General features: G+C 53.3%; 1 protein-coding gene across 2 annotated transcripts in view; it reads left to right on the top strand.

Annotated features, from left to right (window-relative positions):
• Nucleotides 1–8,936, top strand: part of RXRA (retinoid X receptor, alpha) — a 114,723-nt gene extending 105,787 nt beyond the window's left edge. The window contains exons 7-10 of one of the 2 annotated variants that reach the window (XM_010570809.1): nucleotides 696–828; nucleotides 1,946–2,037; nucleotides 3,740–3,845; nucleotides 7,531–8,936. In XM_010570809.1, coding sequence (XP_010569111.1) covers nucleotides 696–828; nucleotides 1,946–2,037; nucleotides 3,740–3,845; nucleotides 7,531–7,678 — 479 coding nt within the window. In that variant the 3' untranslated portion in view covers nucleotides 7,679–8,936. Of the gene's footprint in view, nucleotides 1–695; nucleotides 829–1,945; nucleotides 2,038–3,739; nucleotides 3,846–4,012; nucleotides 4,119–7,530 lie in introns of those variants that run through there. The other variant, XM_010570810.1, reaches the window with a different exon arrangement.
• The last annotated feature ends 15,483 nt before the right edge of the window (nucleotides 8,937–24,419 follow it).

The raw sequence follows: 24,419 nt of genomic DNA, 5'->3' as shown, positions 1-24,419 counted from the left end.
CTGCTCCCATGGTGTCCTGGCTCAGAGGATGTTTTCTTGTCTCCTGAAGTAGCACGTCCAGTAACCAATAAAGACAAAAGCTGATTTCCAGGCAGCTCTGGAAGGCTGTTAGTGGAGCAGTCATGGATGCGGGACATCCCTGTACAGCGGCAGGCGAGAGGAGAGGCAATGCCTTCCAGTATTTATATGGCAGAAGCAACAAACCTGCAAGCGAGAGTTTTCGTGGTCCCAATTTGCACAGCTGAATAATGGTGAATGAACTTTTGTGCCCCATTATGGCCTGAAAATGAGCCCAATTAGCTGATACAAAGCGTTAATAGGTTTTTAACTGCTCAGAGGCACAGAGGATAAGGTCAGAGGGGTGCTCCACACCCACTTGTAGGTTCACAGCGAGAGGAGCAGGGCAGAGAGCTGTTTGCTCTGGTGCCTGCAAGGTTTATAGAGGAAACTGCTTCCCTTAATAGCATTATATTTTTAGTGCATTTGTTCCTTAACGGTTTTTCCTTCCCTGACATCCAAGAAAGGGTTGCCTTCCCCCTCCCTTCCCACATCCAGCCTCGTTACTCTAGCAAAGGCGGTTCTTGAGCGGTTTCTTCCTCTCTTTTTAGCGCCGGGGAAGTGACGTTGCCGATTCCCAAGCCCGCCGAGGATCCCATGGCTCTAACCTGCGGCCTTGGTTGTTTTCTTCTCCCCAGGGTGGAACGAGCTCCTAATCGCCTCCTTCTCCCACCGGTCCATAGCCGTGAAAGACGGGATCCTCTTAGCCACCGGGCTCCACGTGCACCGGAACAGCGCGCACAGTGCCGGTGTCGGGGCCATCTTCGACAGGTGGGCAGGGGGAAGGATGGACGGTGGGGAACGCGTCTCGGACCGCCTTGCCTAGACGTCCCCGTGCCGGTCCGCTTCCATTCCCTGCATTGCAGCCGGCTTGCGGGGGTCGGATGGAGCTGCGGTGGCACGTGGGCTCGTGGTCGGAGGAGCCCGGGCTGAGGGGTGTCCATCCCACAGCGTGCATGGAAATGTCACGGTCCTTGCTGCAGGCAATGACATTAAATCCTTCCTCTTAAACCTGCAGAAACCAGCAGCCCGAAATAGTCAGGGAGAGGGCTGCTCAGTGCAAATCAAAAGCCTCTTTCATGAGGTCCAGATGCCTTCTAATGTTACGAGGAGGCCACTTCTTTATTTCTTTTCATCTTTAATTGGACCAAGACGTGATTTTATTTTCACAATGAAAAAACACCCAAAATACCCAGCAGGTTCCACATGCGTATCCCGAGGGCTCTTTAATCTCGTGCTTTGGGAAAGTGTTTTAAAGCCAGACTTCCAGGGTGTTTGACCCACAGTGTGGCTCCAGACGCTGCTTAAATGGTGGCTGATCTCTCTGCCCGAGACTCGTCTTGATACGGCTTAGCTGAAACCAAATCACGTTTGCTTCTTTGCTTTGCAAGGAAATTGTTCTTTGGACCCGGGTGACATCATTTGTTTCCTGTGAGGTCATAAGTGCAAGATCATGACTTCACTGCAGGAGCTAATGGGGAAAACTGGGCAATCAGTGGAAAATATTTCAAGACCGGCACCTGCAGCAAGAGCAAAGGGAGTAATAAAAATTACCGGCAGAGGAAATTGCCTTTAGATACCTGTTGGGGTTTTTTTTATATTATTATTTTTTATTTTTAGGCAGCTTTCTCAGGTGCCAAAGCCTCTCAGTGAATATATGAAGCCAGTTTTTATGGTCTCTGTTGTATCTCACAGGAACTATTGATGTTCCTAATGAGCTATTTTTGATACAGGAGGAAAATGAGGGCATATCCTCAGCTGGTATAAGCAAGCACTATCCCATGACTTCATTAACTATGCACTGGAGGACCTCACTCTGGGTCTGACACCTGGGTGTTTTTTCATTTCTTTTTAACGCTGACGCCTGTGATTTCTGTGTCCTTTGCAGAGTACTGACAGAACTCGTGTCAAAAATGCGAGACATGCAGATGGACAAGACAGAGCTAGGCTGCCTGCGAGCCATTGTCCTCTTCAACCCCGGTACATGCCGTTACCTTCTCTCCAGTCCTCTCTTGGCTGATGCTGTGTCCTTTTGGCTCCTTTTCTTACCTATAAAGCTCCATTGCAAATAACCGAGGGCACCCAACTCCCGAGGACAGGGCAAGAAGGAAGAGAGGCAAGAATGAAAGTCAAATTAAGTGCTGCACGTGCATCTGCCACCTTACAAGCATGTCCTTTGCAGGTCAGGGCTGGATCTGGATCCATGCCCAGGGTTGCTCTCCAGGCCTCCCTTTCCAAGGGATGTTTTCACCTTCGCAGAGGGCAGCACAGTTTCACGGTCCGAAATATTCTCTGTACAGGGCCCGGCCTTGGCTGGGACTTGGCTGCGATCGTCTGAGGAGGTGGCGAATGCTGCTTTTGGAGCTGACTCCTACTGATGGGCTGAGTTCTCTGCTGAGCTTGAGGGGCTTTGGTTTGATCCACATACACAGTCTTCCTATTTTCAGTGTTTCAGCCGACTCTGTATAAAGAAAGTTCTGGTGCTTAAGGCAGTTGTCCCTGAATAGGAGCAAAAATGAATTTAGGTATCCTTTAAGACAAAAGTATGGGTTGGAGCAAAGTTAGAGCATGGACCTTGTCCTCTGTTTCCTGATCTCAACATCCGAGGGCTTTTATTAACTGCATTTCTGGAAAAGCCCTGTGCAGAGCCTGCAGAGGGTGAAAGGCATGAAACGTGCTTATAAAATACACAAGAACTTTCTTTTTTGTCCGCAGCTTGCTTAATTTTACAGACTTCAGGAGGCTTCGCGCTGCTCGTTTTTCCCCCTTGGCCCCAGCTGCCCGAGGGAAGAAGAAGGTTCAGTGCCGGGGGTTGTCTCTGGCGTTTCAGAGAGCAAAGCCCTGCTGCAGCAGGAGATAAACGGCCAGCCTGCAGATAGCTGTACAGCTCTGCTGGGGGGTTCTCTATATTTTAGAGCGAGTCACTCCAGAGCAAAAGCAGATGGCAGCTGAGGACAGACCTCCACATCTGCAGCCGCCCCTTCCCTTCCCTGTCCTCGCAGGAGCGTGGTTTGTGCCCAGGCATGGCTCTTTCTCTGGCCTTTCCCACCGAACCGGGGCCAGGGCATTTCAGCAGGGTTTATTGCTGTTTCTTGGGTTTGTTTTTCTGCTTGACTTCCCCCCCCCGCTCCTTGTAATCACCAGTAATTTATTGTCTGTAATTTGGGATTAGCCGTATATGGTAAAAGAAGGGGAATCTGGAGAGGTTCCCGTGGCCCGTGTGCTTGGGGATATCGATTGCTTGACTGTCCCTTTCACCCTACTAAAAACAGATCCTCGCCGTGTTGCGGGGGACCTGCCAGAGCAGGGGCTTTTTGTTTAGCCCTGTTGCAGTGCTTCTTGCTGGAGGGAGAAATCCCACAAGCCCAGGACTTGAGGGCGACTTAAACCCTTTAAATGAGGGTCCTGTGACCCCTGGAATGAGCCAGAACGGTTGGGGTTGGGGTGTGAGGTGGGGTAAAACAGATCTGTCGTCACAGGGTAAACCTTTCGAGGCTTGAACGCTTCCCGGGAGGTGTTAGGTACTGCCCCAAATTCCTGGGGTTCAGACCCTGCGTCCACACTGTGCCCCGGTCTGGTGGTGCCGGGAGGGATGAAGGGGGCTGGGGGATGCACAGGAGGATCCTTGCCTGCCTGGAAAGCCTGGAGGTTTTTGGCTGATGGTCCTTTCGTTGCCTTTCAGACTCGAAAGGTCTCTCCAACCCGGCTGAAGTGGAGGCGTTACGGGAGAAGGTGTACGCATCGCTAGAGGCATACTGCAAACACAAATACCCCGACCAGCCCGGGAGGTGAGTTGCTGGCTGTGCCCTGACGTCCTGCAGCCTCATGCCGATGCAAAGCCCCATGCAATGGGTGCTGCAGCCTGGGCAAAGGGTGCTGCAGCCCGGGATGGGGTCCGAGGGCCGTCCTCGGGGTCGCTGCACCTGCGTGCGGGTGCTGGGTCCGTTCCGTGTAGGGGTCTGTGTTCCCGCATCTCCTGGGAGCGAATGGCTCTCTGCAGAGAAAACCGCTCATTTCTACCTGGTTCAGCTGTGAACGTCCTTAGAAAATCCGCTCTGTGAAGCGCAGAGAGGTGTTTATTCCCGTGCAGCCAGGACAAGGTCAGGCAGTAACGGCGGTGCCGAGACCTGAGGAGCCCCGGCTCCTGCGGCCGCAGCAGTGGGATGAGCACATGGGGGAAGGGGTATCATTTCCCTTTTGGCAACCACGGAGAGCAAACCACAGCAAAAATAAGACGCACACGGAGTTAATTTTCAGTGGCAGATGAGCATCATTGCTGGGAAGTGAAAGCCTCAATTGATGCTCTTTTCTCCCCTCCCCGCCTCCCCCAATCCAGCTGGGAATGGGAGGGGGAATTAGGAATGCTTTCCTGGACCGCTCAGGAGCTGAGTGGGCGCATTTTCCCAGTTACAGCCTGAAGCTGGCAACTGCCAGTTAAGTTACTGACAGTCATTTGAGAAACCAAGCAAAGCGCTGGAAACTGCTGCTGGTGCGTATCATTGCTGAGGCGTGAATATTGGGAAAAACAGCCCAAACAACTGGGATTTGCAACTCACCTGCATTCCCGGTTTTGCGTGTCTGGATGGTTAAATTAAAAAAAGGATGCTTTTACAGCAATGAATGCAGTGGGCAGATCACACCCTCAGAAGTAATATTAGACTTATTTTTTCCCCCCTTTGGGTACCAATGTGCTGGCAGATGAAAAAAGATGCATTGTTAAGGGGCTTCTTGGATGTCGTGGTTGGCTTGTGGCAGGGAGAGTTAGGATGAAGGTGTGTTTTGACTTTGTGGTGAGGAGGGGAGGTGGGGGATGAGCACGGAGCACAGAGCAGGGGTGATTACCTCTCCTCTCCTGGGTGGTTTGTGTGGACCTCGGGCCAACTCTCAAGCCAACTCCTCTTCCAAAAAGCATTATTAAATTGCAGTTCCTAAGCAAATCCAGACCCAGACCCTGGACTTTGGCTGTTCGGGTGTTTCAGAAGAGCTCTGCTCCCCTTGGGGCTCACAGCGAGCAGCCAGCCATACCTGGCACAAGGAGAGCTGCCTTGGGAATCGTGGCCGGCAGCTCTCCCGGATTATTCCCCCCGTGGGATGAACTCTTGGCTTTGCATAGGCGTCCAGTGTCCGCAGCCGAGTCGTGCAGCCCTCGCACGCCGCTGCTCGCTGCGGTGGGGCTGGGCAGGGGGCTGGCACGGGGACAGCACCGCTCTGCATCGACCAAACAACCGCGAAGCCGCTGTGCATGACTGAGCAAAGTCGCTGAGCCACCAGTCAAAAATCAGTTCCCCAGGGCTCTACCTCAATGATCAGCGATGTGTAAGGGAGCATTTTAGGTTCGGTAGCCTGCACCAAGGGCTCTGGAGTTTGATCTCTCACTGACCTTGGGCTGGGGACCTCCTCGTGTGATCCTCGCACATTTCTTTGGTGACCTTAAAGGTTTTTGCACGCTTAGGGCTGTCCTGAGAGCCGTGACTGGGCATTGCTGACCTTACTCCATCTTTTCTATGGTGCAGGGCAACGGTGGAACAAGCCCAGGTGGCTCGGGAGGGGTTAACGTGTGGGCTGGGAGTCCAGAGTTGCACAAGAGCTAAACCGAGCTCTCAGGAGCTCTCTGCATCCTCCTGGTCTCGTGGCACAGCGTGATCACCATCTGGGGCTGGAAACAAGTTCTTCCTGTGGTTGAGCAAACGGCTGGTCGAGCCCGTGGCGGGTTCCCTCGCCTGCTCCACGCCGCAGTGAGCGCTTGGCTTCCCCACCTCTTCAGACGCCCTTCGGTGCGTGTCTTCAGCCTAGTCCCCGGCCATCAAGAGCTTGCGAGCACCGTGTAAACACCAAAAGGGAACTTCTCTGCAGCAGCGAGATGGAGGGAGGCATTCCTAGGAAAAACCCAGCTGTGCTCGCCTCCGTGCCAGCCCCTGCTCCTCTGCAGGGAGGGCACAGTGCCTACGTGACACCCGGCCGCCGCAGGGAATCGGGGCTATTTTATTCCCTCCCGGCCGCAGCCCTGGCACGTTGTGCTGTGGGCTGGTTATCTCACAGTTAAACATATCCGAGGGCTGGAGCCATCATCTGGTTTGGTTTAAAGTGAAACTTCCTGAATGGGATGGTAGGACTGATTTGTTTTTCCTGGCTCTGCTCCCACCGTTCTCGCCAGCTCAGCAAAAAAAAAAACACAGGGAGAGAGAAGTGTGCATGCATGTATAATATCTGTATGTTTGTGCATGTCTCTCTCTATGTGTGTGTTTTCTAGAGAGTCCCCTTCTCCCGGAGCTGGTTCCGGCCTTTGCTTATGTTCAAGCCCTGATTGTGCAGCAGTGAAAACAAATAAATGCACTCCCGACCGTTAAAGGGCCTTTTCCCCATTTTGAGAGCGGGGAGGCAACATCCCGCAGCACCCGGGGTTGCTGCCTGCACCCCTGGGGCGCGGGCGGGCAGGGTGGGGGCACCCCGGCTGGCACCTTGGGGTGCTCCGAAGCACCCTTGCAGGAGCCGGCGGCTTTCTCCCGGCTCCGCAGCCTCCTGCTACCCTCAGAGCCCAACTCACAGCAGCCTTTCCCCAGCATGGCTGGCCAGCCCTGGGGCTCGTCTCCTTCATCCCGGCTGGCTCCCGCAGCACTGTCGGCTCTCCCCAGCCCCCCTGGCTCTCCCCTGCCCGGCTGCGCAGCCCTTTTCTGCCTGTCGGCTCTTGCAGGCATCTCGGGTGCGACCTGACAAGCGTCTCCGCCGGGCAGGGCAGGCTGGGGAGAAAAGGGCTTTTGTTTGGCTGGGGCTTGTCGGACCCCCACCCTGGGCAGGGAGAAGGGGAGCACCCCGTGTCTCGGCTGATTTGCAGCGCTTCTTCCAGCTTTTGCATCAAAGCTCTTGTCTCCTTCCATTGGCTTCATCTCCGAGGTGCCTCCAGCCCGGAGTGATGGCTGGTGGAGCTGCCTGGAAGGTGCTCGGTGCGTGCAGAAAAGGGGCATCGCTGAGCCAGGTACAAGCTAACCCCACTCAGCATCTCCTCCATCCCCTCCCCGGCTGCTTGCCCTTTTCCCTGACCGAAGATCAAGCTGCTGAAGCTGCTTGCACCACTGCCTGCGACAAGGCTGGCCCCGTGGTGCCTCCTCTACATCTGCGGTGTAGGGACCCCACGAGCATCGCAGGGTGCTCACTGAACGGTAATGCACATGCGTGACACATGCATGAAGCCAGTGGTGCACCCCAGTCCAGGGATGGCCTTTCATTTCTTATTTTACTAGCTCAGCACGTTTGTTGTGAAAATCCACCGTGGCTGCCTGATCTTCAAGGCTGGGGACATAATGAATGATTTCTCGGCGCAGCTCTGGGTGTAGCCCCATGACTTTGGTAGCAAAAGAAGTTGCGTCTGACTCCCAGCCCTTCTGAGCAGGACTGGCCACGGATGTTTTGGGGGTCAGGGCAGAAGCGGGGCTGCCGGTGGGATGTCTGACCATGTCATGTCTCCTGCCCCCCCAGGTTCGCAAAGCTCTTGCTCCGTCTCCCAGCCCTCCGGTCCATTGGCCTGAAATGCCTGGAGCACCTCTTCTTCTTCAAGCTAATAGGCGACACGCCAATCGACACCTTCTTGATGGAAATGCTGGAAGCGCCCCATCAAATGACTTAGAGAACTGCTGCTGGGTCAGTCCCTCGCCCGGCTGGGGTCTCGCGGGACCCCTTCCTCTGCTTTTCCTCCGCCGCTGCCCCAGCCCGTCCCTCCCTCCTCTCCCCAGCGCTGGAGGCACCGTCTGATCCGGGGCGACCCCCTGCCGTCCTCGCCTCCTCGTCGCCTTCACCCTTGTCCGTTTGCTGTCACTGCTGCATCTCAAGACCTGCCTCGCTGGTTCCCTGCGCTAGATGTAGAGAAGTGGGAGCGGAGAGAGCTTGCCACCCACTGCCCTGGCTCGCACCTCTGCCCCGGCCCCCGCTGTGCCATGAGTTTCGGGGTGAGCCGCTGGCCGGGCTTGGCATCACCCCGCGTGTATGCCGCGGCCGACGGTGTTTCCCGTGGGGCAGGAGCGGGGACAGGGACAGTCCCAGCCCTTGGGGCAGTGGGGTTTGGACAAGTCGAGGGGAGTGGTTGAACTCGCCGGATTGCAGCTGGCTGTTTTCAGAGGATGGAGTTTTTGAAAAAGAGAAGAAAAAAAAGAAAAAAAAAAAAAAGAATTCTATTTTTGGTTTCTAACTATTATTAGTAGTCTCGGTAGTTACTTCACGGAGGGAGAGGCGGGCTGGAGAGGCGGCCCAGCCCGTGCCCCGTGAATGAGTCACCCGTGGCTGCACAGAGCCTTCTCCTTTCAATTAAAAGCAGAGGATTTGGGATTGAGCTGAATCCCATCCCCCAAATAACGAGGTGACTGTTGGCACAGGCAGCCAGGGCACCCTCTCACCCCCTTTGCGGGGGATCCCGCGGGCGGCAGCACCTGAAAAAAATCCCCTTTTGCCGTCCCAGAGGGCAGCCGGGCATCGCTGCTCTTCCCAAAGGTGCCTCTGCGCTCACTCTGGAGCTGCCCACGCAGACACGAGCCGGCTGGAGCACTTGCTTTAAGGCTGCCAGGGACTCAACATCGCCCTTCCCCAGCTCACAGGGTCTTGCTGGGACCCCCTGCCCTCACCACTCTGCCCAGCATCCCGGCACAGCCCCACTCGCGAGGCTCGGTCCAGCCCGTCCTGCCAGACCCACGCTTTATTTCAAGGGCTGTTGCATTGGAGCAGCAGGAGCTGGCATGTCCGCAATGGCTCCTTGATTTTTTTTTTTTGGTCCTGACCCTGTTTAGTGAGGTTGAAGGGGCATTTCCAGCCGATGGGGTGGGCTTGACAAAAACACCCCCTCCGTGCCCGCATTCCGGGTCCGTAGCACCCCCAGGTACCAGCAGGCGTTTCCCCTGGGCTTCGCCTGGCACAAGCCCTCGCCTCGCAGCGGGGGTTTCGGCTCGCCCAGGAGCCTGCTCCTGTTGATTCAGCAGCTGCCGTGCAAAAACACTGCGAGGCGACAATTAGTGGGAGTGCTTGGCCAGGTTGGTAATTGTGGCTGTTAATTAGTGGTGAAGCAAGAACAGGGCTCCCCGTCCCCTCAATCTCTGCCATGGGGGAGGGATGCGGGGGCTGAGAAGTCCCGGCTGGGTGGGGGACGTGGCAGCAGCCCCTGCCCGCGTGGGCAGCGTGCCCATCAGGGATGCTGAGAGCATCAAAAGCACCTCAGCTTTTGTACGGTCCTTTCCTTGGGTCTTGGTGTGACAGGAGGGAGATGGGCAGGTTTTTGGGGAATAGGGACACTGTCCCAGGAACGTGCCCACACCCCACGGGATGGGATTCCCCGGGGAGCGCGTGGGGAGAGGAGGTCAGCCAGGGAGCGTTTCCCCTTCGCCTCCCCATTTCACCCTCATCAGGTGTCTCCAGAGCCCTGCTGAAAAAAATGAGTTAGAGAAAAAAAAAAGCAGAGCAAGCGGTGAGGGATGTTGGGGAGGGTTTTTTTCCCCTTTGGCAGGACGGACTGTCCCGAACACACCATGGGGCAGGTGCTCGGAGCCAAGAACGAGGTGCCTGCGGTTGCCCTGGGGCCAAGGGCTTCCCCACCGCTTTCATGTCTTCTGTGCTTTAAAACGGCAAAGTATTAGGTCCCAAAGGTATTTCTCTTGCTCCCCGTGGGTTGTAGCTGGCTCTTCAAACATCTCCTTTGTCCCTGGAGGGGGATGGAGCAGTGCCCACCAGCTCCCACCTCTATTTTTGAGGGGACACAGTTGTCACCCGCCTGTCGTCATCCCGCCTGGCAGCTCGAGTCCCCGGCTCCATCCCCTGCAGTTAACCAGGCCATCTCATTGCTAAATAAATACTCAGGATTTCAGGTCATAACTTTCCCTTAGGCTGGCCTGAAGTGGCAAATCCACAGAGGCAGGGAAAGTGTTTTGGCTGCGTTTCTCCAGCAGCCTGCATGCCGCCGAAAATATTATTAAACAGCTTCACCCTGCAAGAATTTGCCAAGAAAACTAGGCAAGAGAAATGAAATATGTAAAGGGTGCCAGTAAACACGAGCAGGCTGTTCCTTGCCAGCGTAAGGCTGGCGCAGCCCCACGGGGGGCTTGCAGGGAGGTGTTTGCTCCCAGCCAGCCGGCACGGAGCTCGGCACGGAGCTCAGCCCGGAGCCAAACCAGCCCCAGGGCAGCCGGCAGCCCCCAGCTTGGCTCTTGCCGGTGGAAAGAAGCCTGGAGCTTGCTTGCCGGAGAGGATGAGGGTGCTTTGTGAAAGAGTCGGCGGGCGTTGCACTAGAATAAACCCGCTGTCCTCCTCCGTTGGGTGGAATTGCGTCTTTCCTGATTGATGGCTTGGAAGGGGCTGCTTGGTGCTGGGTGCTGAGCTGTGGTGGTTTGCAAGGCTGCGGTCTGGCCGGCTGCAGCCCTGGGCACTGCTGGGCTGCAGAGCAGGAGATCCCATCCCATCCCGTCCCATCCCATGCCACACCCTACCATGCCATGCCACGCCCTACCATCCCATCCCATCCCATGCCATGCCACGCCCTACCATCCCATCCCATCCCATCCCATCCCATGCCATGCCCTACCATCCCATCCCATCCCATCCCATCCCATCCCATCCCAGTTAGCATTTAACCCACTAAAAAACCAAATGCCACAACCGAGGGGGTGTTCTCAGCAAGTAGCGTGGTGCAAAGGGGAAGGCTCTGCAGGCTAGGGGCTCTCGGTCAGGACGCGTGTCTCCGTGCCTCAGTTTCCCTGCTGGAGCAGCACACAGCCTCAGTTTGTGCCCCTGGCTGAGGAGGGTTTTGGGGAAAGGCTGAGCATTGTCCTGGGCTTTCTGTTTTGGGCAGGTGTCAAGGGAGCCCCCACGTTGCTGTAACTCACCATGGCTCTGTTGCTTTCGGTGAAGCTCTTCTGATTTCCCCCGGCAGCCACACCGGGCATTTTGGGTTGCCAGTGGGTCCTGAACGTGTGTGATCAACCCCCAGAGCCTGGACCCCAGCCCACCCCGGCACATCCCCCTCCAACATCACCAGCCCAGCCCTCCCTAGCAGAAGGAAAAGCTTTTGTGCGTCCGGTAACATCTGCCACAGCAGCCTTAAAGCAATGTGCTTTTGCATGAGTTTGAGACTTTCATTTGTATTCTTTTTCACTTTTGGCTTTTTTTTTTTTTGTCCTCATCATAATAATTATAAATATACTACATGCTTGTTTGAAGAGGTGATACATGGGTAAAAGAAAAAAAAAAGGCACATTATTCACTAGAGAGGTAGAAATTTCATTTAACCAGATCTTAATACTCTTGCAAAAATCTGGTTTGATTAGGGTGATCTATTTTTTAATTTTTTTTTTTTTAATTCCTTTTTGTTGGTGGGACAATCTTTAATTTTCTAAAGATAGCACAAACATCAGCTTTTCAGCCACCCACCTGCCACCCTGGATGTTCCTCACTGCCTTCTTGCCTGTGCGCGTTTCAACCAAGCCCTAACCCAAACCCGAGCCGAATCCAGCCCGCCCGTGGACCACCCCGGGAGGATGCTGAAGCTTCCCGAGCATCCACCCTCACCGAAGGGCTGAGCATCGCTGCCGGGTGGGACCCGAGGAATGGAATTAGGGGCAAAACACCTTCATCTCCCCAGCACCCATGGGTGTAGGAAGCCCACACCGACCCCCCCGAGCTCACCGGCAGCTTCTCCGCACTTCGGACCCGGCGGTCCCCCCACCCGCCCCGTCCTCGTGTGGCTGGCTGGGCTCGGGTCCTGGTCGTAAAAAGGGTTGAAGATGGTGGGACCGTGGCTCAAGAGCTGATGCTGTCCCCATCAGTGACGAGCGTGCATGATCTGGTTTAAGTTGATACATATGTGCGTGTGTATACATGTATGTACTGTAGATATATACACTGTATAAATATCCTCACTCACATATACATATATTATAACCGTAGCAATTACAGACTTTTTGTGGGTTGTTTTAAGTCGATTCTTTTTTTCCTATTTTTTTCTTGCTTTTTTTTTTTTTTTTTCTGCTTCATGTAAGCGAGTACATTGTATCTGAAGCCCTTTCCGAATTGGCAGATGCCAAATCTGGATCTTTATTCCTCGAGACAAAGGAACTGCATCTATTTTAAGATGCTTTTTTGTTTTGTTTTTTTTGTTTGTTTGTTTTTTTGTTTTTCTTTTGAGCAGCAGGTGGTTTTGAGTAAAAATAGCTTTAGCAATTCCCAATACTTAGTGATGGATGCCTTGGCTATGGGATGCATAGATAAAAAATAAAATACATTAAAATTTAGAATGACAAAAAAAAAAAGAGAAAAGATAAGGAAAAATATCTAAAGCATCAATAAAGTTAAAATCTATTTTTGTACAAATGTAATTTTATCCCTTACGTATTCTTGGATATTTTCTTTCTGGATTGTTTTGTTTCTTCTACAGAGATTGTTATAAACTCTCTCTATTCTCTCTCTCTCTCTCTCTTTCTCTCTGTAAGCATTCAGCCACAGGGACAGGGATCTGGAGAAGAGGGAGAAACTTTTGACCGTGTTTTAAAGGCTTTATATGAAATCTCTTTTGAAATAATTTTTTTGAATGAACTTTTTATTTTTTCCCCCACTTCCAAAATCTTTTTCGGGGGGGGTGGGGGGAGGGGGCAGGCTGGTCTGGGGGTGTCTTTTGTCACATATATCCGGCGTTCCCGCAGGTCTGTTTTACTGTGAAATCACTACCGTATATTATTATTCACTTAAAAAAAAAAAAAGGAAAAAAAGAAAAAAAAAAGAATTGCTGCTGGAAACGCCAGTATTTTGATGAACAATTGTATTAGAATTGTGAAAAAAAAAAAAAGAAAAAAGAAAAAAAGAAAAAGAAAAAAGGAGAAAAAAAAAAAGAAAATATATGAGCATTTTAAAATATAACCCAGTCCAAGTCCTATTTTGTTCTTCACCGGTGTGTCCTGAGTTATTCCATCAGGTCCCCCCACGGGGGGGCTGTCCCCACTGGGGAGGTCCCCATCGCCCCAGAGGGTCCCCGTTCCCAGCGGACCGTCCCTCCTGCTCACTGCGAGGCCGAATCAGAGTAAATCCAACCTGGTAGTAAGTAAGGAGCAACGGCAGAACCGTAGGGGGACCCCCAAGACTCAGTGAAGATGTTTTTTCCTTCCCCTCAGGAATTTTCCTTGAATGAATTTCAGATCCCTTTGACATCTCCAGCTGCACCCTGCTGGGGACACCACCGCCCCGGCATGTCCCCCTCCTCCTTGCCTTGCAGCCAACGCAGGACAAGTGGCCACCGTGGCCACCGTGGCCACCGGGATGCCCAGCGTGGCCAGCAGTGGGGTGAGCAAGGCCACCCTGGGCACGTCGCAGGGGACGGTCCCCGTGCCGCCGCAGCGCCCGGCAAATCTCTGCCGACTCTGCCCCTGACCCAGGGGCACATCCCGAGAGCGTGGGACCACAGAAATTGGGCAGAACCCCCAGCCTGGTGGTGAGGGTGGATTGACGAGCTCCAGCGGATGGATGCGTGGGGACGGCGGGCTTTTTTTTCCAGTCCCCATCCCTCCTGGAGTGACATCGGTGCCTGCGGAGCGGGAGCCCCGGTGCGTGAACGGGAGCCGTTAGCACTGGCCTTAGCTTAACCCGGATTTGTTGCCAGGTACAAACAAGATTGAACTTGCTCTTGGGTTTACAGCGGAGATAAATCCTCCCCCGACGGCTGCAAAGCCGGTCAAATAGAGAAGGAAAATAAGAGTTTCAATTTGGTTAGTGACGATCCGTGTGTTTCTAACTTGGCCGCAATATTTTTTCATTTGGGAAGCCCTGGGAGGTGGCTTGCGGAGGGCAGGGGAAGGGGTGCGGGGGATTATCCGCCTCGGCAGCAACCTGCTGCTCCCCAGTGGGGGCCGATGCCCACTGCCACCCCCCACCCTTTGTCACCTCTTTGGGAGACCCCAGGGACGCGGGAGCACCCGGCCGGCCACACTCACGCATCTGATGGTTCCTTTTGCAGAGGGTGGTTATGTGTCTTGTTAACCTCCAAGAAGCAGTTTGTGTTTAGAGAGTAAATATTTACCTCCCTTCCTGAGGGGTTTTTCCCCCCATCTCCCAGGGTGGAGGGAGCCGGGATCCGTGGGGCAGGGCTCGCCGGGATGCTCGCCCTCACGCCATGGACCGGCCGAATTTCTGCTGCCCACTGGCTCGAAAACCACACTTTGCTTTGAAAATCAGGTTTGCTTCTCTATTTAAAAATGCTAATAACAGAAAGAAAAGCAAAGCCGAGCTGGCCACTGATTTTTATTATTTTTTTTTGTCTTGTGGGTGATTGCTGCTGTGTTTGCTGCTGCTCTCCCGGGAAGGTGGGGGGCTTTCCCAGGCCCCCAAACCCGGCTCTGGGGAAGGGTTTTGCTTCCCCTCCTCTGCTGCTGGGAAGGGAGGAGGAGGAGGTTTGCACCCTGGCCAAGTCGTTGCTGCTTCTCCAGCTTCTGCAGGGATCAAAGAGCCTGTTTTGACTCCCCTCCTGATTCCTTGATAACAGAAGCTGGTTGTAATGCAATTAAATACCTCACACATGCAATGGCTTGGGGCTTTTGTTGTGTCTCCGGGCTGGGTGTGCGCAGGATTCACCCTTGCCCTGTGAGCAGCACGGAGACGTGGAGCTCAGGGATGGCGCACACACAAATGATTTATCAGGAGCCTCCTAATACCAAATTTCCTTAAACCCTGAGCTCTCGGAGGCATGGGATCAGGAGGGCACTTCAGCTTTCCCTGCAAAATGCCATTCCTGGTCCTCCAGGTGCTTGAGGGGATGAAGAGTGGAAGATGCTCTGTGGGGGGGTGCAGAGCACGCTCGGGGTGCTCGCTCTTGGAAATGCATCTTGCTTGGTGGCACCAGGCTGGCCACTTAATTTCTGTGCATCCCCAGTGTTGACAGAGATGGAGTGAGGTGTCAGCAGACTGTTTTGAAATCCTTAAGAGAAGTCCTGTGATCCCGCTCCTCGCTGGGCCTTAGTTTTGCAGCAAGGAGGGGCTCTACAAATAAATACAGACAGATGAGCTCTTTCACTGGTAATTTGTCACTTCATAATTGCCAAAGAAAGGCAGGTTAGTTTTCTCCTCCTGACCTCTCTCAAGTAGCCTTTTCACCCCAGCTGGCCCCGGGGCCGGGGTCGGGGTCCCACCGTGCCCCCACGGGGCAGCCTTCCCCCCGCGCCGGGGCCGCAAAGGGCACCTTGGCTTTCTGCGTCCCATTTTCCAAGCGACGTTTCCACGGGTGTCCCCATGGCATCAAAAACCCGTAGAGATGCCCACCCCTAGGCGTGCCTCCGCTGCCTCACCCACGTGTGGGTGAAAATGGGACCAGATGGGAGATCAGCGCACAACCAGCTCGGAGAACGGGGTTTTCAGGGTCAGTCCCTGGTCCAAACAAAATTTGGGGGTCCAAACAAAATTTGGGGCTCCAAGCAGTGAGGACCCAGCTGATCGCCCTCCCTTGCCCCAGCGCTCCCTTCTCCATCCCCAGCGCGGTGTGTGGGAGTTCTGCTCCAAGGTGTTTTTTTCCCTGGTGGGACTTTGGGATGGAGACACCCCCCCGGGGTGGTTCTTCTGGATGACGGTACGCCCAGGGCAGGGGGGCTGGATTTAAAGAAGTCTGTGGGCCAGCAGCTCCCAGGAACGGGGCTAAATCCCTGCCCCGGGGTGGGTGAGGAGGGGGGACAGTGCCTCGGGCAGCCCCTGGGGTCCGGCCTGGCCCGTCCGAAGAAAAGAAAGAGCAAAGTGCTGCTGCCACCTCCCGACCGCAGCGAGCCCTGTCCGGGCGGGAGGAGCGGAGCGGGATGCCCGGGATGCCCGGGATGCCCGCTCCCCCTGCCCGGGATGCCCGCTCCCCCTGCCCGGTGTTTTCCCTCCCCCTGCCTCGATCCCATTCCCCCTGTCCGGAGTAGCCCCGGGACTGGAATGAAACAACCCTTGGGAAAAAGAAAAAAAAAAAAAAAAAAGAAAAAAAAAAGAAAAAAAAAAGAAAAGAAAAAAAAAGAAAAAAAGAAAAAAAAAGGATTAAAAAAAAGAATTAAAAAAAAATAAGAAGAAAGAAAAAAAGGTGTTTTGGTTTATCACTCGCTTTTGACAGCCTCCTGGAAAGCTGCGAAGTTTGTGAAGAGAAGCTCTGCCTCCCTCTCATGCTCCCCTGGTGCTGTGCATGGACCTCAGGACTTTCCGAGCCCATCCGCTTAGCCGCTTTCTGTCCCCGAAAGATGCTTCGCTGTCGGTCGTCTTCATTTCCTTCCCTCCTCCTTGCCCTGACTCTGAAATTTCTGTTCTGACTCTGAAGTCTCTTGCTGTGGCAAGTTGTGCAGATCAACAGCCCACTGCCTAAAACACTGTATCTTAGGTATTTTAACTCATTTTTTCTTCAAAGAATACAAGCGCTCGCTTTTTCCTTGCAGTATGACAAAGGGTTAACAAAATGCTTAAAGCAAAGCATTGCCTAAAATGAGTATCTTTCATTTCCAAAGAGCCTGAGATCCCAAGGCACAGGCGAGAAATACTAGCCACAAAAATTTTGCATCTCTCTCCCTTACAACACTGGCAGTGAAACCTTGTTTGGCTTTATATGCAAGATTTTCCATACCGTGCTCCAACGCAACTCAATTCCACTAAGCCCACATCTTGTTTTTCTACTGACAAAGTGAGGTATGATTCTTGGCTCAGTGATTTTCTGCTGTGGAAGACTAAATGAAAAGATGCTTTTAAAGCTCATTCACTCAACACTCAACCCAAAACCCAGGGGGAGGGTCAAATGGAAATTCGCTAAAGTTATCAGACGGGCTCTCTGCTGTATTTCTTTTATGGTGGGTATTAGGCTGAAGAAAATTGAATGAAGACACAAGTGTTTGCTAGGGTACTGTTAAAGGTAGAACAGCCTGATGAGTAAACCAGCCAAGTCATTTAATTTATTTTCTTATAAAAAGCTTGTGTTTGAGTCATTGTGATTCCTGAGGACTCAGCTCTTGGTGTTCATTTTGTCTGGACCTTTTAATTTATAACATAAAAGCATCCTACCTTGTAATAAGTGCAGCCACATCCTTCACCGTGGCAGGGGCTGCCTTGTGTGAGTTCACCACAGCGCTGGAGCGAGCCGGGGAGGGAGACGAGGGGAGGGAGGGGGAATCGCCTGGGTCAAGGTAGGCCAGCGAGCCAGGAGCGGAGCGGGAAGGGTGCTCCCACCCACCGCAGCCTCCCACCATCCTCCTGCTTTGCTGCTTGTGAACTTTGCAGGCTGGAGCCTGTTCCTGGGGCTCCCTGCCCCTTTCTGCCCCGCTCAAGGGGTTGCTTTCTACTTGTGGTGGTGGGAAAGGAGTAGGGGTATGGCACTGCCACCGTCATAGGAGGGTGGTGGGACCCTCAGGACACTGTGCCAGCAGGAGGGGCTGGAGGAGACGGAGGGCTTCATCTCAATGGCCGGGAAGGTGGTCTCCAGTGCCCTGGTAGAGCCTCGGAGGGGGTTACGCCGTACGCTGCAGACAGAGAAAGCCTTTGCCACTGCAGCGTCCCACCAACCCAGCATGAGGGAAAAATCCTTCGTTATCCCTGGACTGGCAATCAAATGGACTCTGACCGCGATGCGCCACAGGATGAGCAGAGAGGGAGGGCACTGCCCCCCCACTGGGTCTCTTCTCCCCATCGGTTACTACCCAGGACCCGTCATCCCTGCCCCATACCCCTGCTCCATCCCTGCCCCATCCTTGCTCCATCTCAGCCCCATCCCCCTGCTCCATCCTTGCCTCATCCCTGCCCCATCCCTGCTTCATCCCCCTGCCCTATCCCTACACCATCCCTGCCTCATCCTTGCTCCATCCCTGCCTCTTCCCTGCTCCGTCCCTGCCCCATCCCTGCCCACACACTGCTGGTGAGCGAGGAGGCTGAGCGGGGACAGGTTGGGAGGGCTGCTCCTGTGTGTCCTTAGCCATCAACATCTGCCTCCCCTCCCAGCTTGCTGCCTGAGCAGACACATCAGGACGTGGGTTCCTGGGCGATCCGAAGACATTACCTAATCCTCTGAAACCGGATCCTCCCGTCAGACTCCGGTTGGATGAGAAAAGCTTGCTCTGGCCTGTCTGTTCCTGCTCCAAAAAATGTTTCCCTCCTTATGGCAAAGAACCTGCTGTGCACAATTTCCTGCTATCTGGAGGGTGGAGGTGGGTCCCCAAAGACCCCATGGATTAACCCCTGCCTGGAAGGATCTGGTCCTCATGTGCTGATAAATCTTGTTGTTTCTTTTTAGGGGCCCACTGTCTCTGCCATCTTTCTCTGCTGGGAATTCCCACCTCTCCTGCCCCAGGCTCTCTGCCTTGCCCCTTGGAAGAGGCTCATTGACAGGAGATTCCTTCAAGCACCTCAAAAGTGCTCACCACGAGTTTCAGGCTCTGCCTTACAAAGCCAGTACAGCTCAGTTCAGCCAGTTTTTAGCTCTGACCTTACCCGGCACCGTGTCCCCAAGCACAAACCAGAGTGTTCTGGTGACAGCAGACAGAGCGGGGTGGATCTCAGGGGCCAATTTGTGGTAGCGAGCAAGGGATGAGCCGCACGAAACATTCCCCATGTGGAGAGCCGTTTGCACCATCCAGCTAGCTGTGGATTCACTGGTGTCTAATACAGGATGCTCCCACACAATAAAAAATTTGTAGTGGTGTAAGTGAGAGGGTGAAATAAGGCCCACTGCCCCATGCTTCCTCTGGTGTGTGTCCCTCCTGTGTCGCTTGGTCCCTACAGGGACTGTGGCAGGAGAAGGGCTGGCTGGGATTTAGAAAAGGCCCCTGGATGGCTTGCTGGGGGGGTACACAGCCCATTTCAGCATCCTTGTTGGGTGCTGGGGGCTCTCCGAGCATTTCAGCCTGCTGACAAGTGGGAGGAAGGCCGGCAGGAGAGACAATTTGTGGCTAGCTATTTGCTGTTGTCACTCCAACCATTTTACCTTAAGAGGCAATAAAGATGAAAGCCAATAATAAGCACCCAGCCATCATTTGGGGGGGAAAGGCTATAATTTACTCTGCCAGGGCTGCAGGGAGTCTATCTGAGACTGGTGTTATTGACAGGAAGTCTATATGGTTTGTTTCTTACAGTACTTACGTGTGCTCAGAGCAATTGAGGGTGACATTTTTAAAATCTAAAAATATACAGCCAGTAGCAAACTTCCAGCAGCACGGAAGGAAGGAGAAGGATTTATGCCCAGAACATTTTGAACTTTAAGAAAAGTATGTTTGTAGAAAAGGTTTTAAAGGGGTCACAGGAGGGGAGCAGTCCCCCGGGCTGCTGCTGGCTGGGGGTGTCACTGGGGCTGTTGGGTTTCGACCGCTGGTGCTTTGCTGAGGGACCTTGTCCAGCGTGAGCCTGTCACATCGTCACGAGGATGTAAATCAGGAATGACACCGGTGAAGTCAAGGGAGTTACAGACAGCTCAAACAAAGGAACCGGGCGCTTTTGTGCAGCCCTGGGTTGTAACCGCTACACCCGGCTGTGCCTCTTCAGAGAGCCCTGGGTTGGGTTTCTGTGCTGATGAGGAGGATCATCCTCCAGGCAGATCCCATTGCTGTGTGTGAGCAGAGCACGCAGCCAATCCTGCTCCGCAGCTCGCAGTTCTGTAGCGTTTGCTGGACCAGGTCAGGTCCAGGATGAACCCGGCCGCGGTGGGAGCGAACACGTCCCCTTTGATCTGGTCCAGAGGGCAGGGCTACCGTATGGTCTCTGTGCCATCCCAGTAAACACAGCAGAAATGAGGTTTTTAACCTCAAAGGAAAATGATTTGGATTCTCATTTTCTTCCGCTCAAAATAAGCAGTAACCTTGCTGACAGCAACACTTCCCTCAGGAGTATAAGGGCTTGATCCTATGAATCTGGGGAACACAGTGATTAAGACCTGTTGTAGCCTTTTTCACAAGGAGCTTCAAATCCTTCCTTCTCTTCAAGCCATCGTCTTGTGGGGGAGGGAGGAGGTGGTTTCAGGAAACACAACGAATGACTAATCTCTCTCCTGCCTCTGCCAAGGGAGAACAACCAGCCACACGAGCATCCCTGCTGCTTGCGAGAGCTCTGGGATGTCAGCAGGGTTATGATTTATGGCAATCAATCCATCATCCTTATTTATAGCAGCAGCCCTATGTGAGATTTCACACATGAAGATTGGCTTGTTCCATGGCCTTGCTCCTGCCAAAATTGTCTCTGGGCCTCCCAACCTTCCTGGGGGGCTTTGCTGTGCCCCTGCCATGCCCTTGTGGGGAGGTGCTGTTCCTACCCCATTCCCACTTTTTTTCCTCCTTATTGCCTCTATCATTAGAGCACTTTGTCACAGCCAGTGTTTTTCAGGCCAGTGGAAAGAGGATGAGGAATGCTGAGATAGGAGGGGAGACGGTCGCTTCTGCCCTACAGCACTGGCAGAAACAGAGGGCTCTCCTTCCTGGCAAGAGTGTGAGCTGCATGTTTCTTTACTAAAAATGCGATCTTCACCTCTGTGAAACATCCATCTTGACTATTCTTGCTTGCCAACTGTTGTCGTTTGGGCCCTTTTCCGTCCTGCTGGTATTTTTGCTTGTTTGTCCTGCTGCTCTGGGACGTCTCAGTGTTCGCTGGTCCATGTGGGCTGCTGCTGGTTTCAGGACCCCAGGATCTCCCAGTCATCCGGGAAACTCGTTTTTTCCCTGGAAGGTAATGGGGGCTTCGAATCCACTTTGCAGCAGAAGGCTTGAAAACTACAACTCAAATACAGTCCTGGAGGTTCAGAAAACATGTGGCAAATAAAAGAACATTTAGGAATGAGCCTGCAAACCCCCTGATCCTGTGACAGCCGAAAGGAGCAGGGGTCTTGCAGTCATCTGGGGATCGCTATTATGTTTTCTCTCTGATTAGCTGGGAATGGGCACCCTGGAAACCCTTTTTCCTGCTGTAACGCATGGTGACAGTGAGAGAAAGTGTTGCAGCCTCTGTTTAAACGTGAACCTGCTCCCAGTGGTTCAGTCAGCCCCGTTTCTGCGCCGTGATGAATGGAGCCCTGGGACGTGATGCCTGTAACAGCCAAATCACTTACCTTGAAAATGCAAACCTTATGGAAAGCGAATCAATAATTTCTGGAGCCTGGGTTTTGCTGACATGCGGCCCGAGCCTGCAGGAAATAAACCCTTTGTTAATCTTTCTCGAGAGGCACGCAGTCTCCTATAAAAAGCTTCTGAAGTAAGTAACTAATTACAGCCTGCACGAGGCTCCAGTCTGTCACCCCCGACAGCTCCGTGGGAGAAGGCGCTGCGGCGCTGCTGGCCAGGATGATGGACGAGTGTGCACGAGCTCTTGGCTTCACTCTGAAAGAGGAAGAATTAATGGGCAAATAAATTACAAATCAATTATTAAACCTTAGCAGCGCACAGGGCCCTGTTCAGACTGGGTATCAAATATACATTTCTAATTAACTCAGCAACTCTTGTCTAATGTGCACTGGATGCTACCTACTGCTAGAAATACGAATTTTTGTCACGCACTCTAAATGGAGTCTTTTATTTCTCTCTTCTTGCCTACCGAGGCGGTTCAGGCCACAGGTCTATGAGGAGCACTTCTTATGCATAGACAGCACCGAGAGACCTCCAGCTTCACGCTGAGACTCAGGACGGCCCTGGGCAGGCTGCGTGAGCTGCAATACAGTAAGGGACAAATCTGACACGTACTAAGTGCTCAATGTGCCGTGGGGTCTTGCTCGCTTTCCCTGAGCCCCAAATCCCTGATTAAGAGGGAAGCCACGGTACTTGCTCCCTTCCCTGCTTACCTGGGACTGTCTGTCGGCACTTGGAGGTATCGCCACGAAAATAACCGCTGCCTGATACCTGCCTGCAATGTCTAGACAGATCCCAGGCCAGAAGTTTTTCCTGGAGCACTAAGAAAATAAAAGGGCATGGCAGATGCACTTACATGCCCACCTCTGCTATCCTTGGATGAATCGTGTGCTTGAGTTATCAGCATGTTTCCAGATTCAGCACCACTGCTGCTGGGTGAGAAACCCCTTAGGGAATTGGCTGCCACTAGGGTGTGGATGGAGAGTGATTTTTACAGGGTTCAGGATGGAACGAACGCCAGAATCACTGTAGCACCAGGCCCCTTGAAGGAGCTAAACCTTTGAGACATTCATGCTCCATACCACGGCAATATTTCTGCCGCTCACTAATCAATTATAATCCTTAGACAAGCTCCCATATGGTGCCTTTATAAATCACTTTCTCCAGTTATCAAGCCTGTCTTATTTGCCTGACATGAGCTATAAGGAGGGTGGTTTTTAGGCTAATGTTGACTCAAGCGCACAGAATGTGATTTATTTATAGAGTGTTGTAGAAGTGTTTTAAAAGTCAAAATCCGGGTCCTAAGGAGCTAAAAAGGCTGAAGACTAAATCTGCAGCCTCAGCCTGTGTATATCCATAATAAGCCCTGGTTCAGAGAGCTGGCCCATAAACACATGTCCTCTGTCACAGCACAGGGAGGTGTGTGGGGCTCAGGGGCAGACCCTGCTGAAAGGATTTTGGTGGTGGTACCTGCTACATCTGTCCCACGGGAGCATCGCTCCATCACGGCGCTTGGCCTGGAAGGCAGAGAGACCCTGGGGACAGGCAGGGCACTTGGGCAGTGACCTGAAGGTTGAGGACTTGGTGGAAGAGCTGGGCAGAGAGCCAGGACAAAGGGTCTGAGGAGGAACTAGAGCAAAGAGAGGAGCCCTTTGCCTCCCCACCTGAGTAGGAAACAGCACAAGGTCTTTGGAGCACTGATCCTGAGCACAGAGGGAGAAAACCCAGGGGGGATGGCAACGCCAAATGCCCTTGTCACGGGCAAGCCAGAGTAAAGGACAGCCCGGAGTGGCTCTGGATGCTGTGGGGTTCATCTATCAGCCAGACCTGAGCTTTTCCCTGCCTCGGTTCCTTCACACAGACACACTTGCTCCCCCCAGTGCTGCGTTCCCCTGCTCGGCCAGGCAGTCAAGTTCCTTGAGCATCCCCCACCTTTGCATCCACACATCGCCCCGATCTCCAGGGTTTTAGCAATCCCGGGACGTTTCCTCCAGCCATGAAGAAATTCCTTTCTTTCCAGGCCCCCTACTTCTCTACAAAACCACTTTTTCAGTTCGGGAATCCTTCTTTCTGGCCTCGTCTTCTCTCCAGAAATGTAAGTCCCCATTTTTTTTCCTGATCTAAATAGTCTATGTGCAGGAGCACAATGTGTGATTAGCCTCCTAATCAGTGGTTCTGTCTCTTGGCTCTTTATTAGTTGGAGCATTCAGGATATTCCACTTTCTTCTATCAAAATTTACAACCAGCCTGCACTGGTTGCAGACTGTGCATAGCAGGCTTCTGGTTGAGAGCTCAAAAGTTCTGGTTTGCCATTCACCTCCCCATAGATACACATCCAATTATCTCCCACCTGTAAGATTTCACAATTTAAGGTGTGTTTTCTTTGCCTGCAACAGCTCTGAACTACACTAATGCTCTCTGCTGAAAGGCCAAACTTTTTGATGCCTGGTGCTGCAGACTTTAACTCCTCTCCCACAGAGCTTTGGTTCCAGCACCTGTAATGCTGGGGACGGGGGATGGGGTGTGGGGGAAGCTATTTCCACTCCTGACAATGCTGAATAAACAGCGTTTTTCTTTTTCCCATGGGAAAAATTCAACCTGAAAGGAAAATCTGTCACATCAACTTGGTGTCATAAGGGAAGGGAACCTCCCTGGACCTGTTGTGTTTACATGATTTGCATGATCTGAAGAGGATAAGATTATGGAAACCAGTGTTAGGAACCAGAATAAGAAGTCAGAGCTACGGACAGGTTTCTCGGGAAGTTGTCACTGACCAGCTTTGTTTCCTAGCGTGAGCAAGTCAGAGCTTGCACCCATTGCAAAGCAGTTTTGGGGAGGACCGGAGGAAGCCCGTGGCTTGCTAATGTGACGGCAAGTTTACACGAGGAAGCAAAGCTTTTGAACTTGGGACCTTAGGTTCCCACTGGGATTATCAAGACCAAAAAGACGAAAGCGCTCCCATAACTCTCATTCTCCGCTCCTGCATCGCACAGATGCAAACCAGCCGCGATGGAACTTTAGCTCGCAAACCGGAGGGGGCCCAGGATTAGGTGGGGAGGCCTCAGCGTGGGCCTGTGGGTGATCCCCCGGGGTGTCAGCTCTGTTACCGGGCCCGGGGGGGCTCTGACCGGGCCGGGGGGCGTCCGGGTCCGTCCCTCGGGCGGGCTCCGGCGGTGCCGCTGCCGCGTCCCTTCGCGCCCACCAGGTGGCGCCACAGCACCGCGCATCCACCGCCGCCGCGCCCTCCCATTGGCTGCGCCCGCGCGTCGCCCCGGGGGTCCGCTGGCAACGAGACCCTCCCCCCCCATCCCCCCG

The sequence above is a fragment of the Haliaeetus leucocephalus genome, unplaced genomic scaffold, assembly GCF_000737465.1.
Source record: "Haliaeetus leucocephalus isolate CR32 unplaced genomic scaffold, Haliaeetus_leucocephalus-4.0 Scaffold306, whole genome shotgun sequence".
Taxonomy (NCBI): Eukaryota; Metazoa; Chordata; class Aves; order Accipitriformes; family Accipitridae; genus Haliaeetus; species Haliaeetus leucocephalus.
This window is presented reverse-complemented; position numbering and strand designations above follow the sequence as displayed.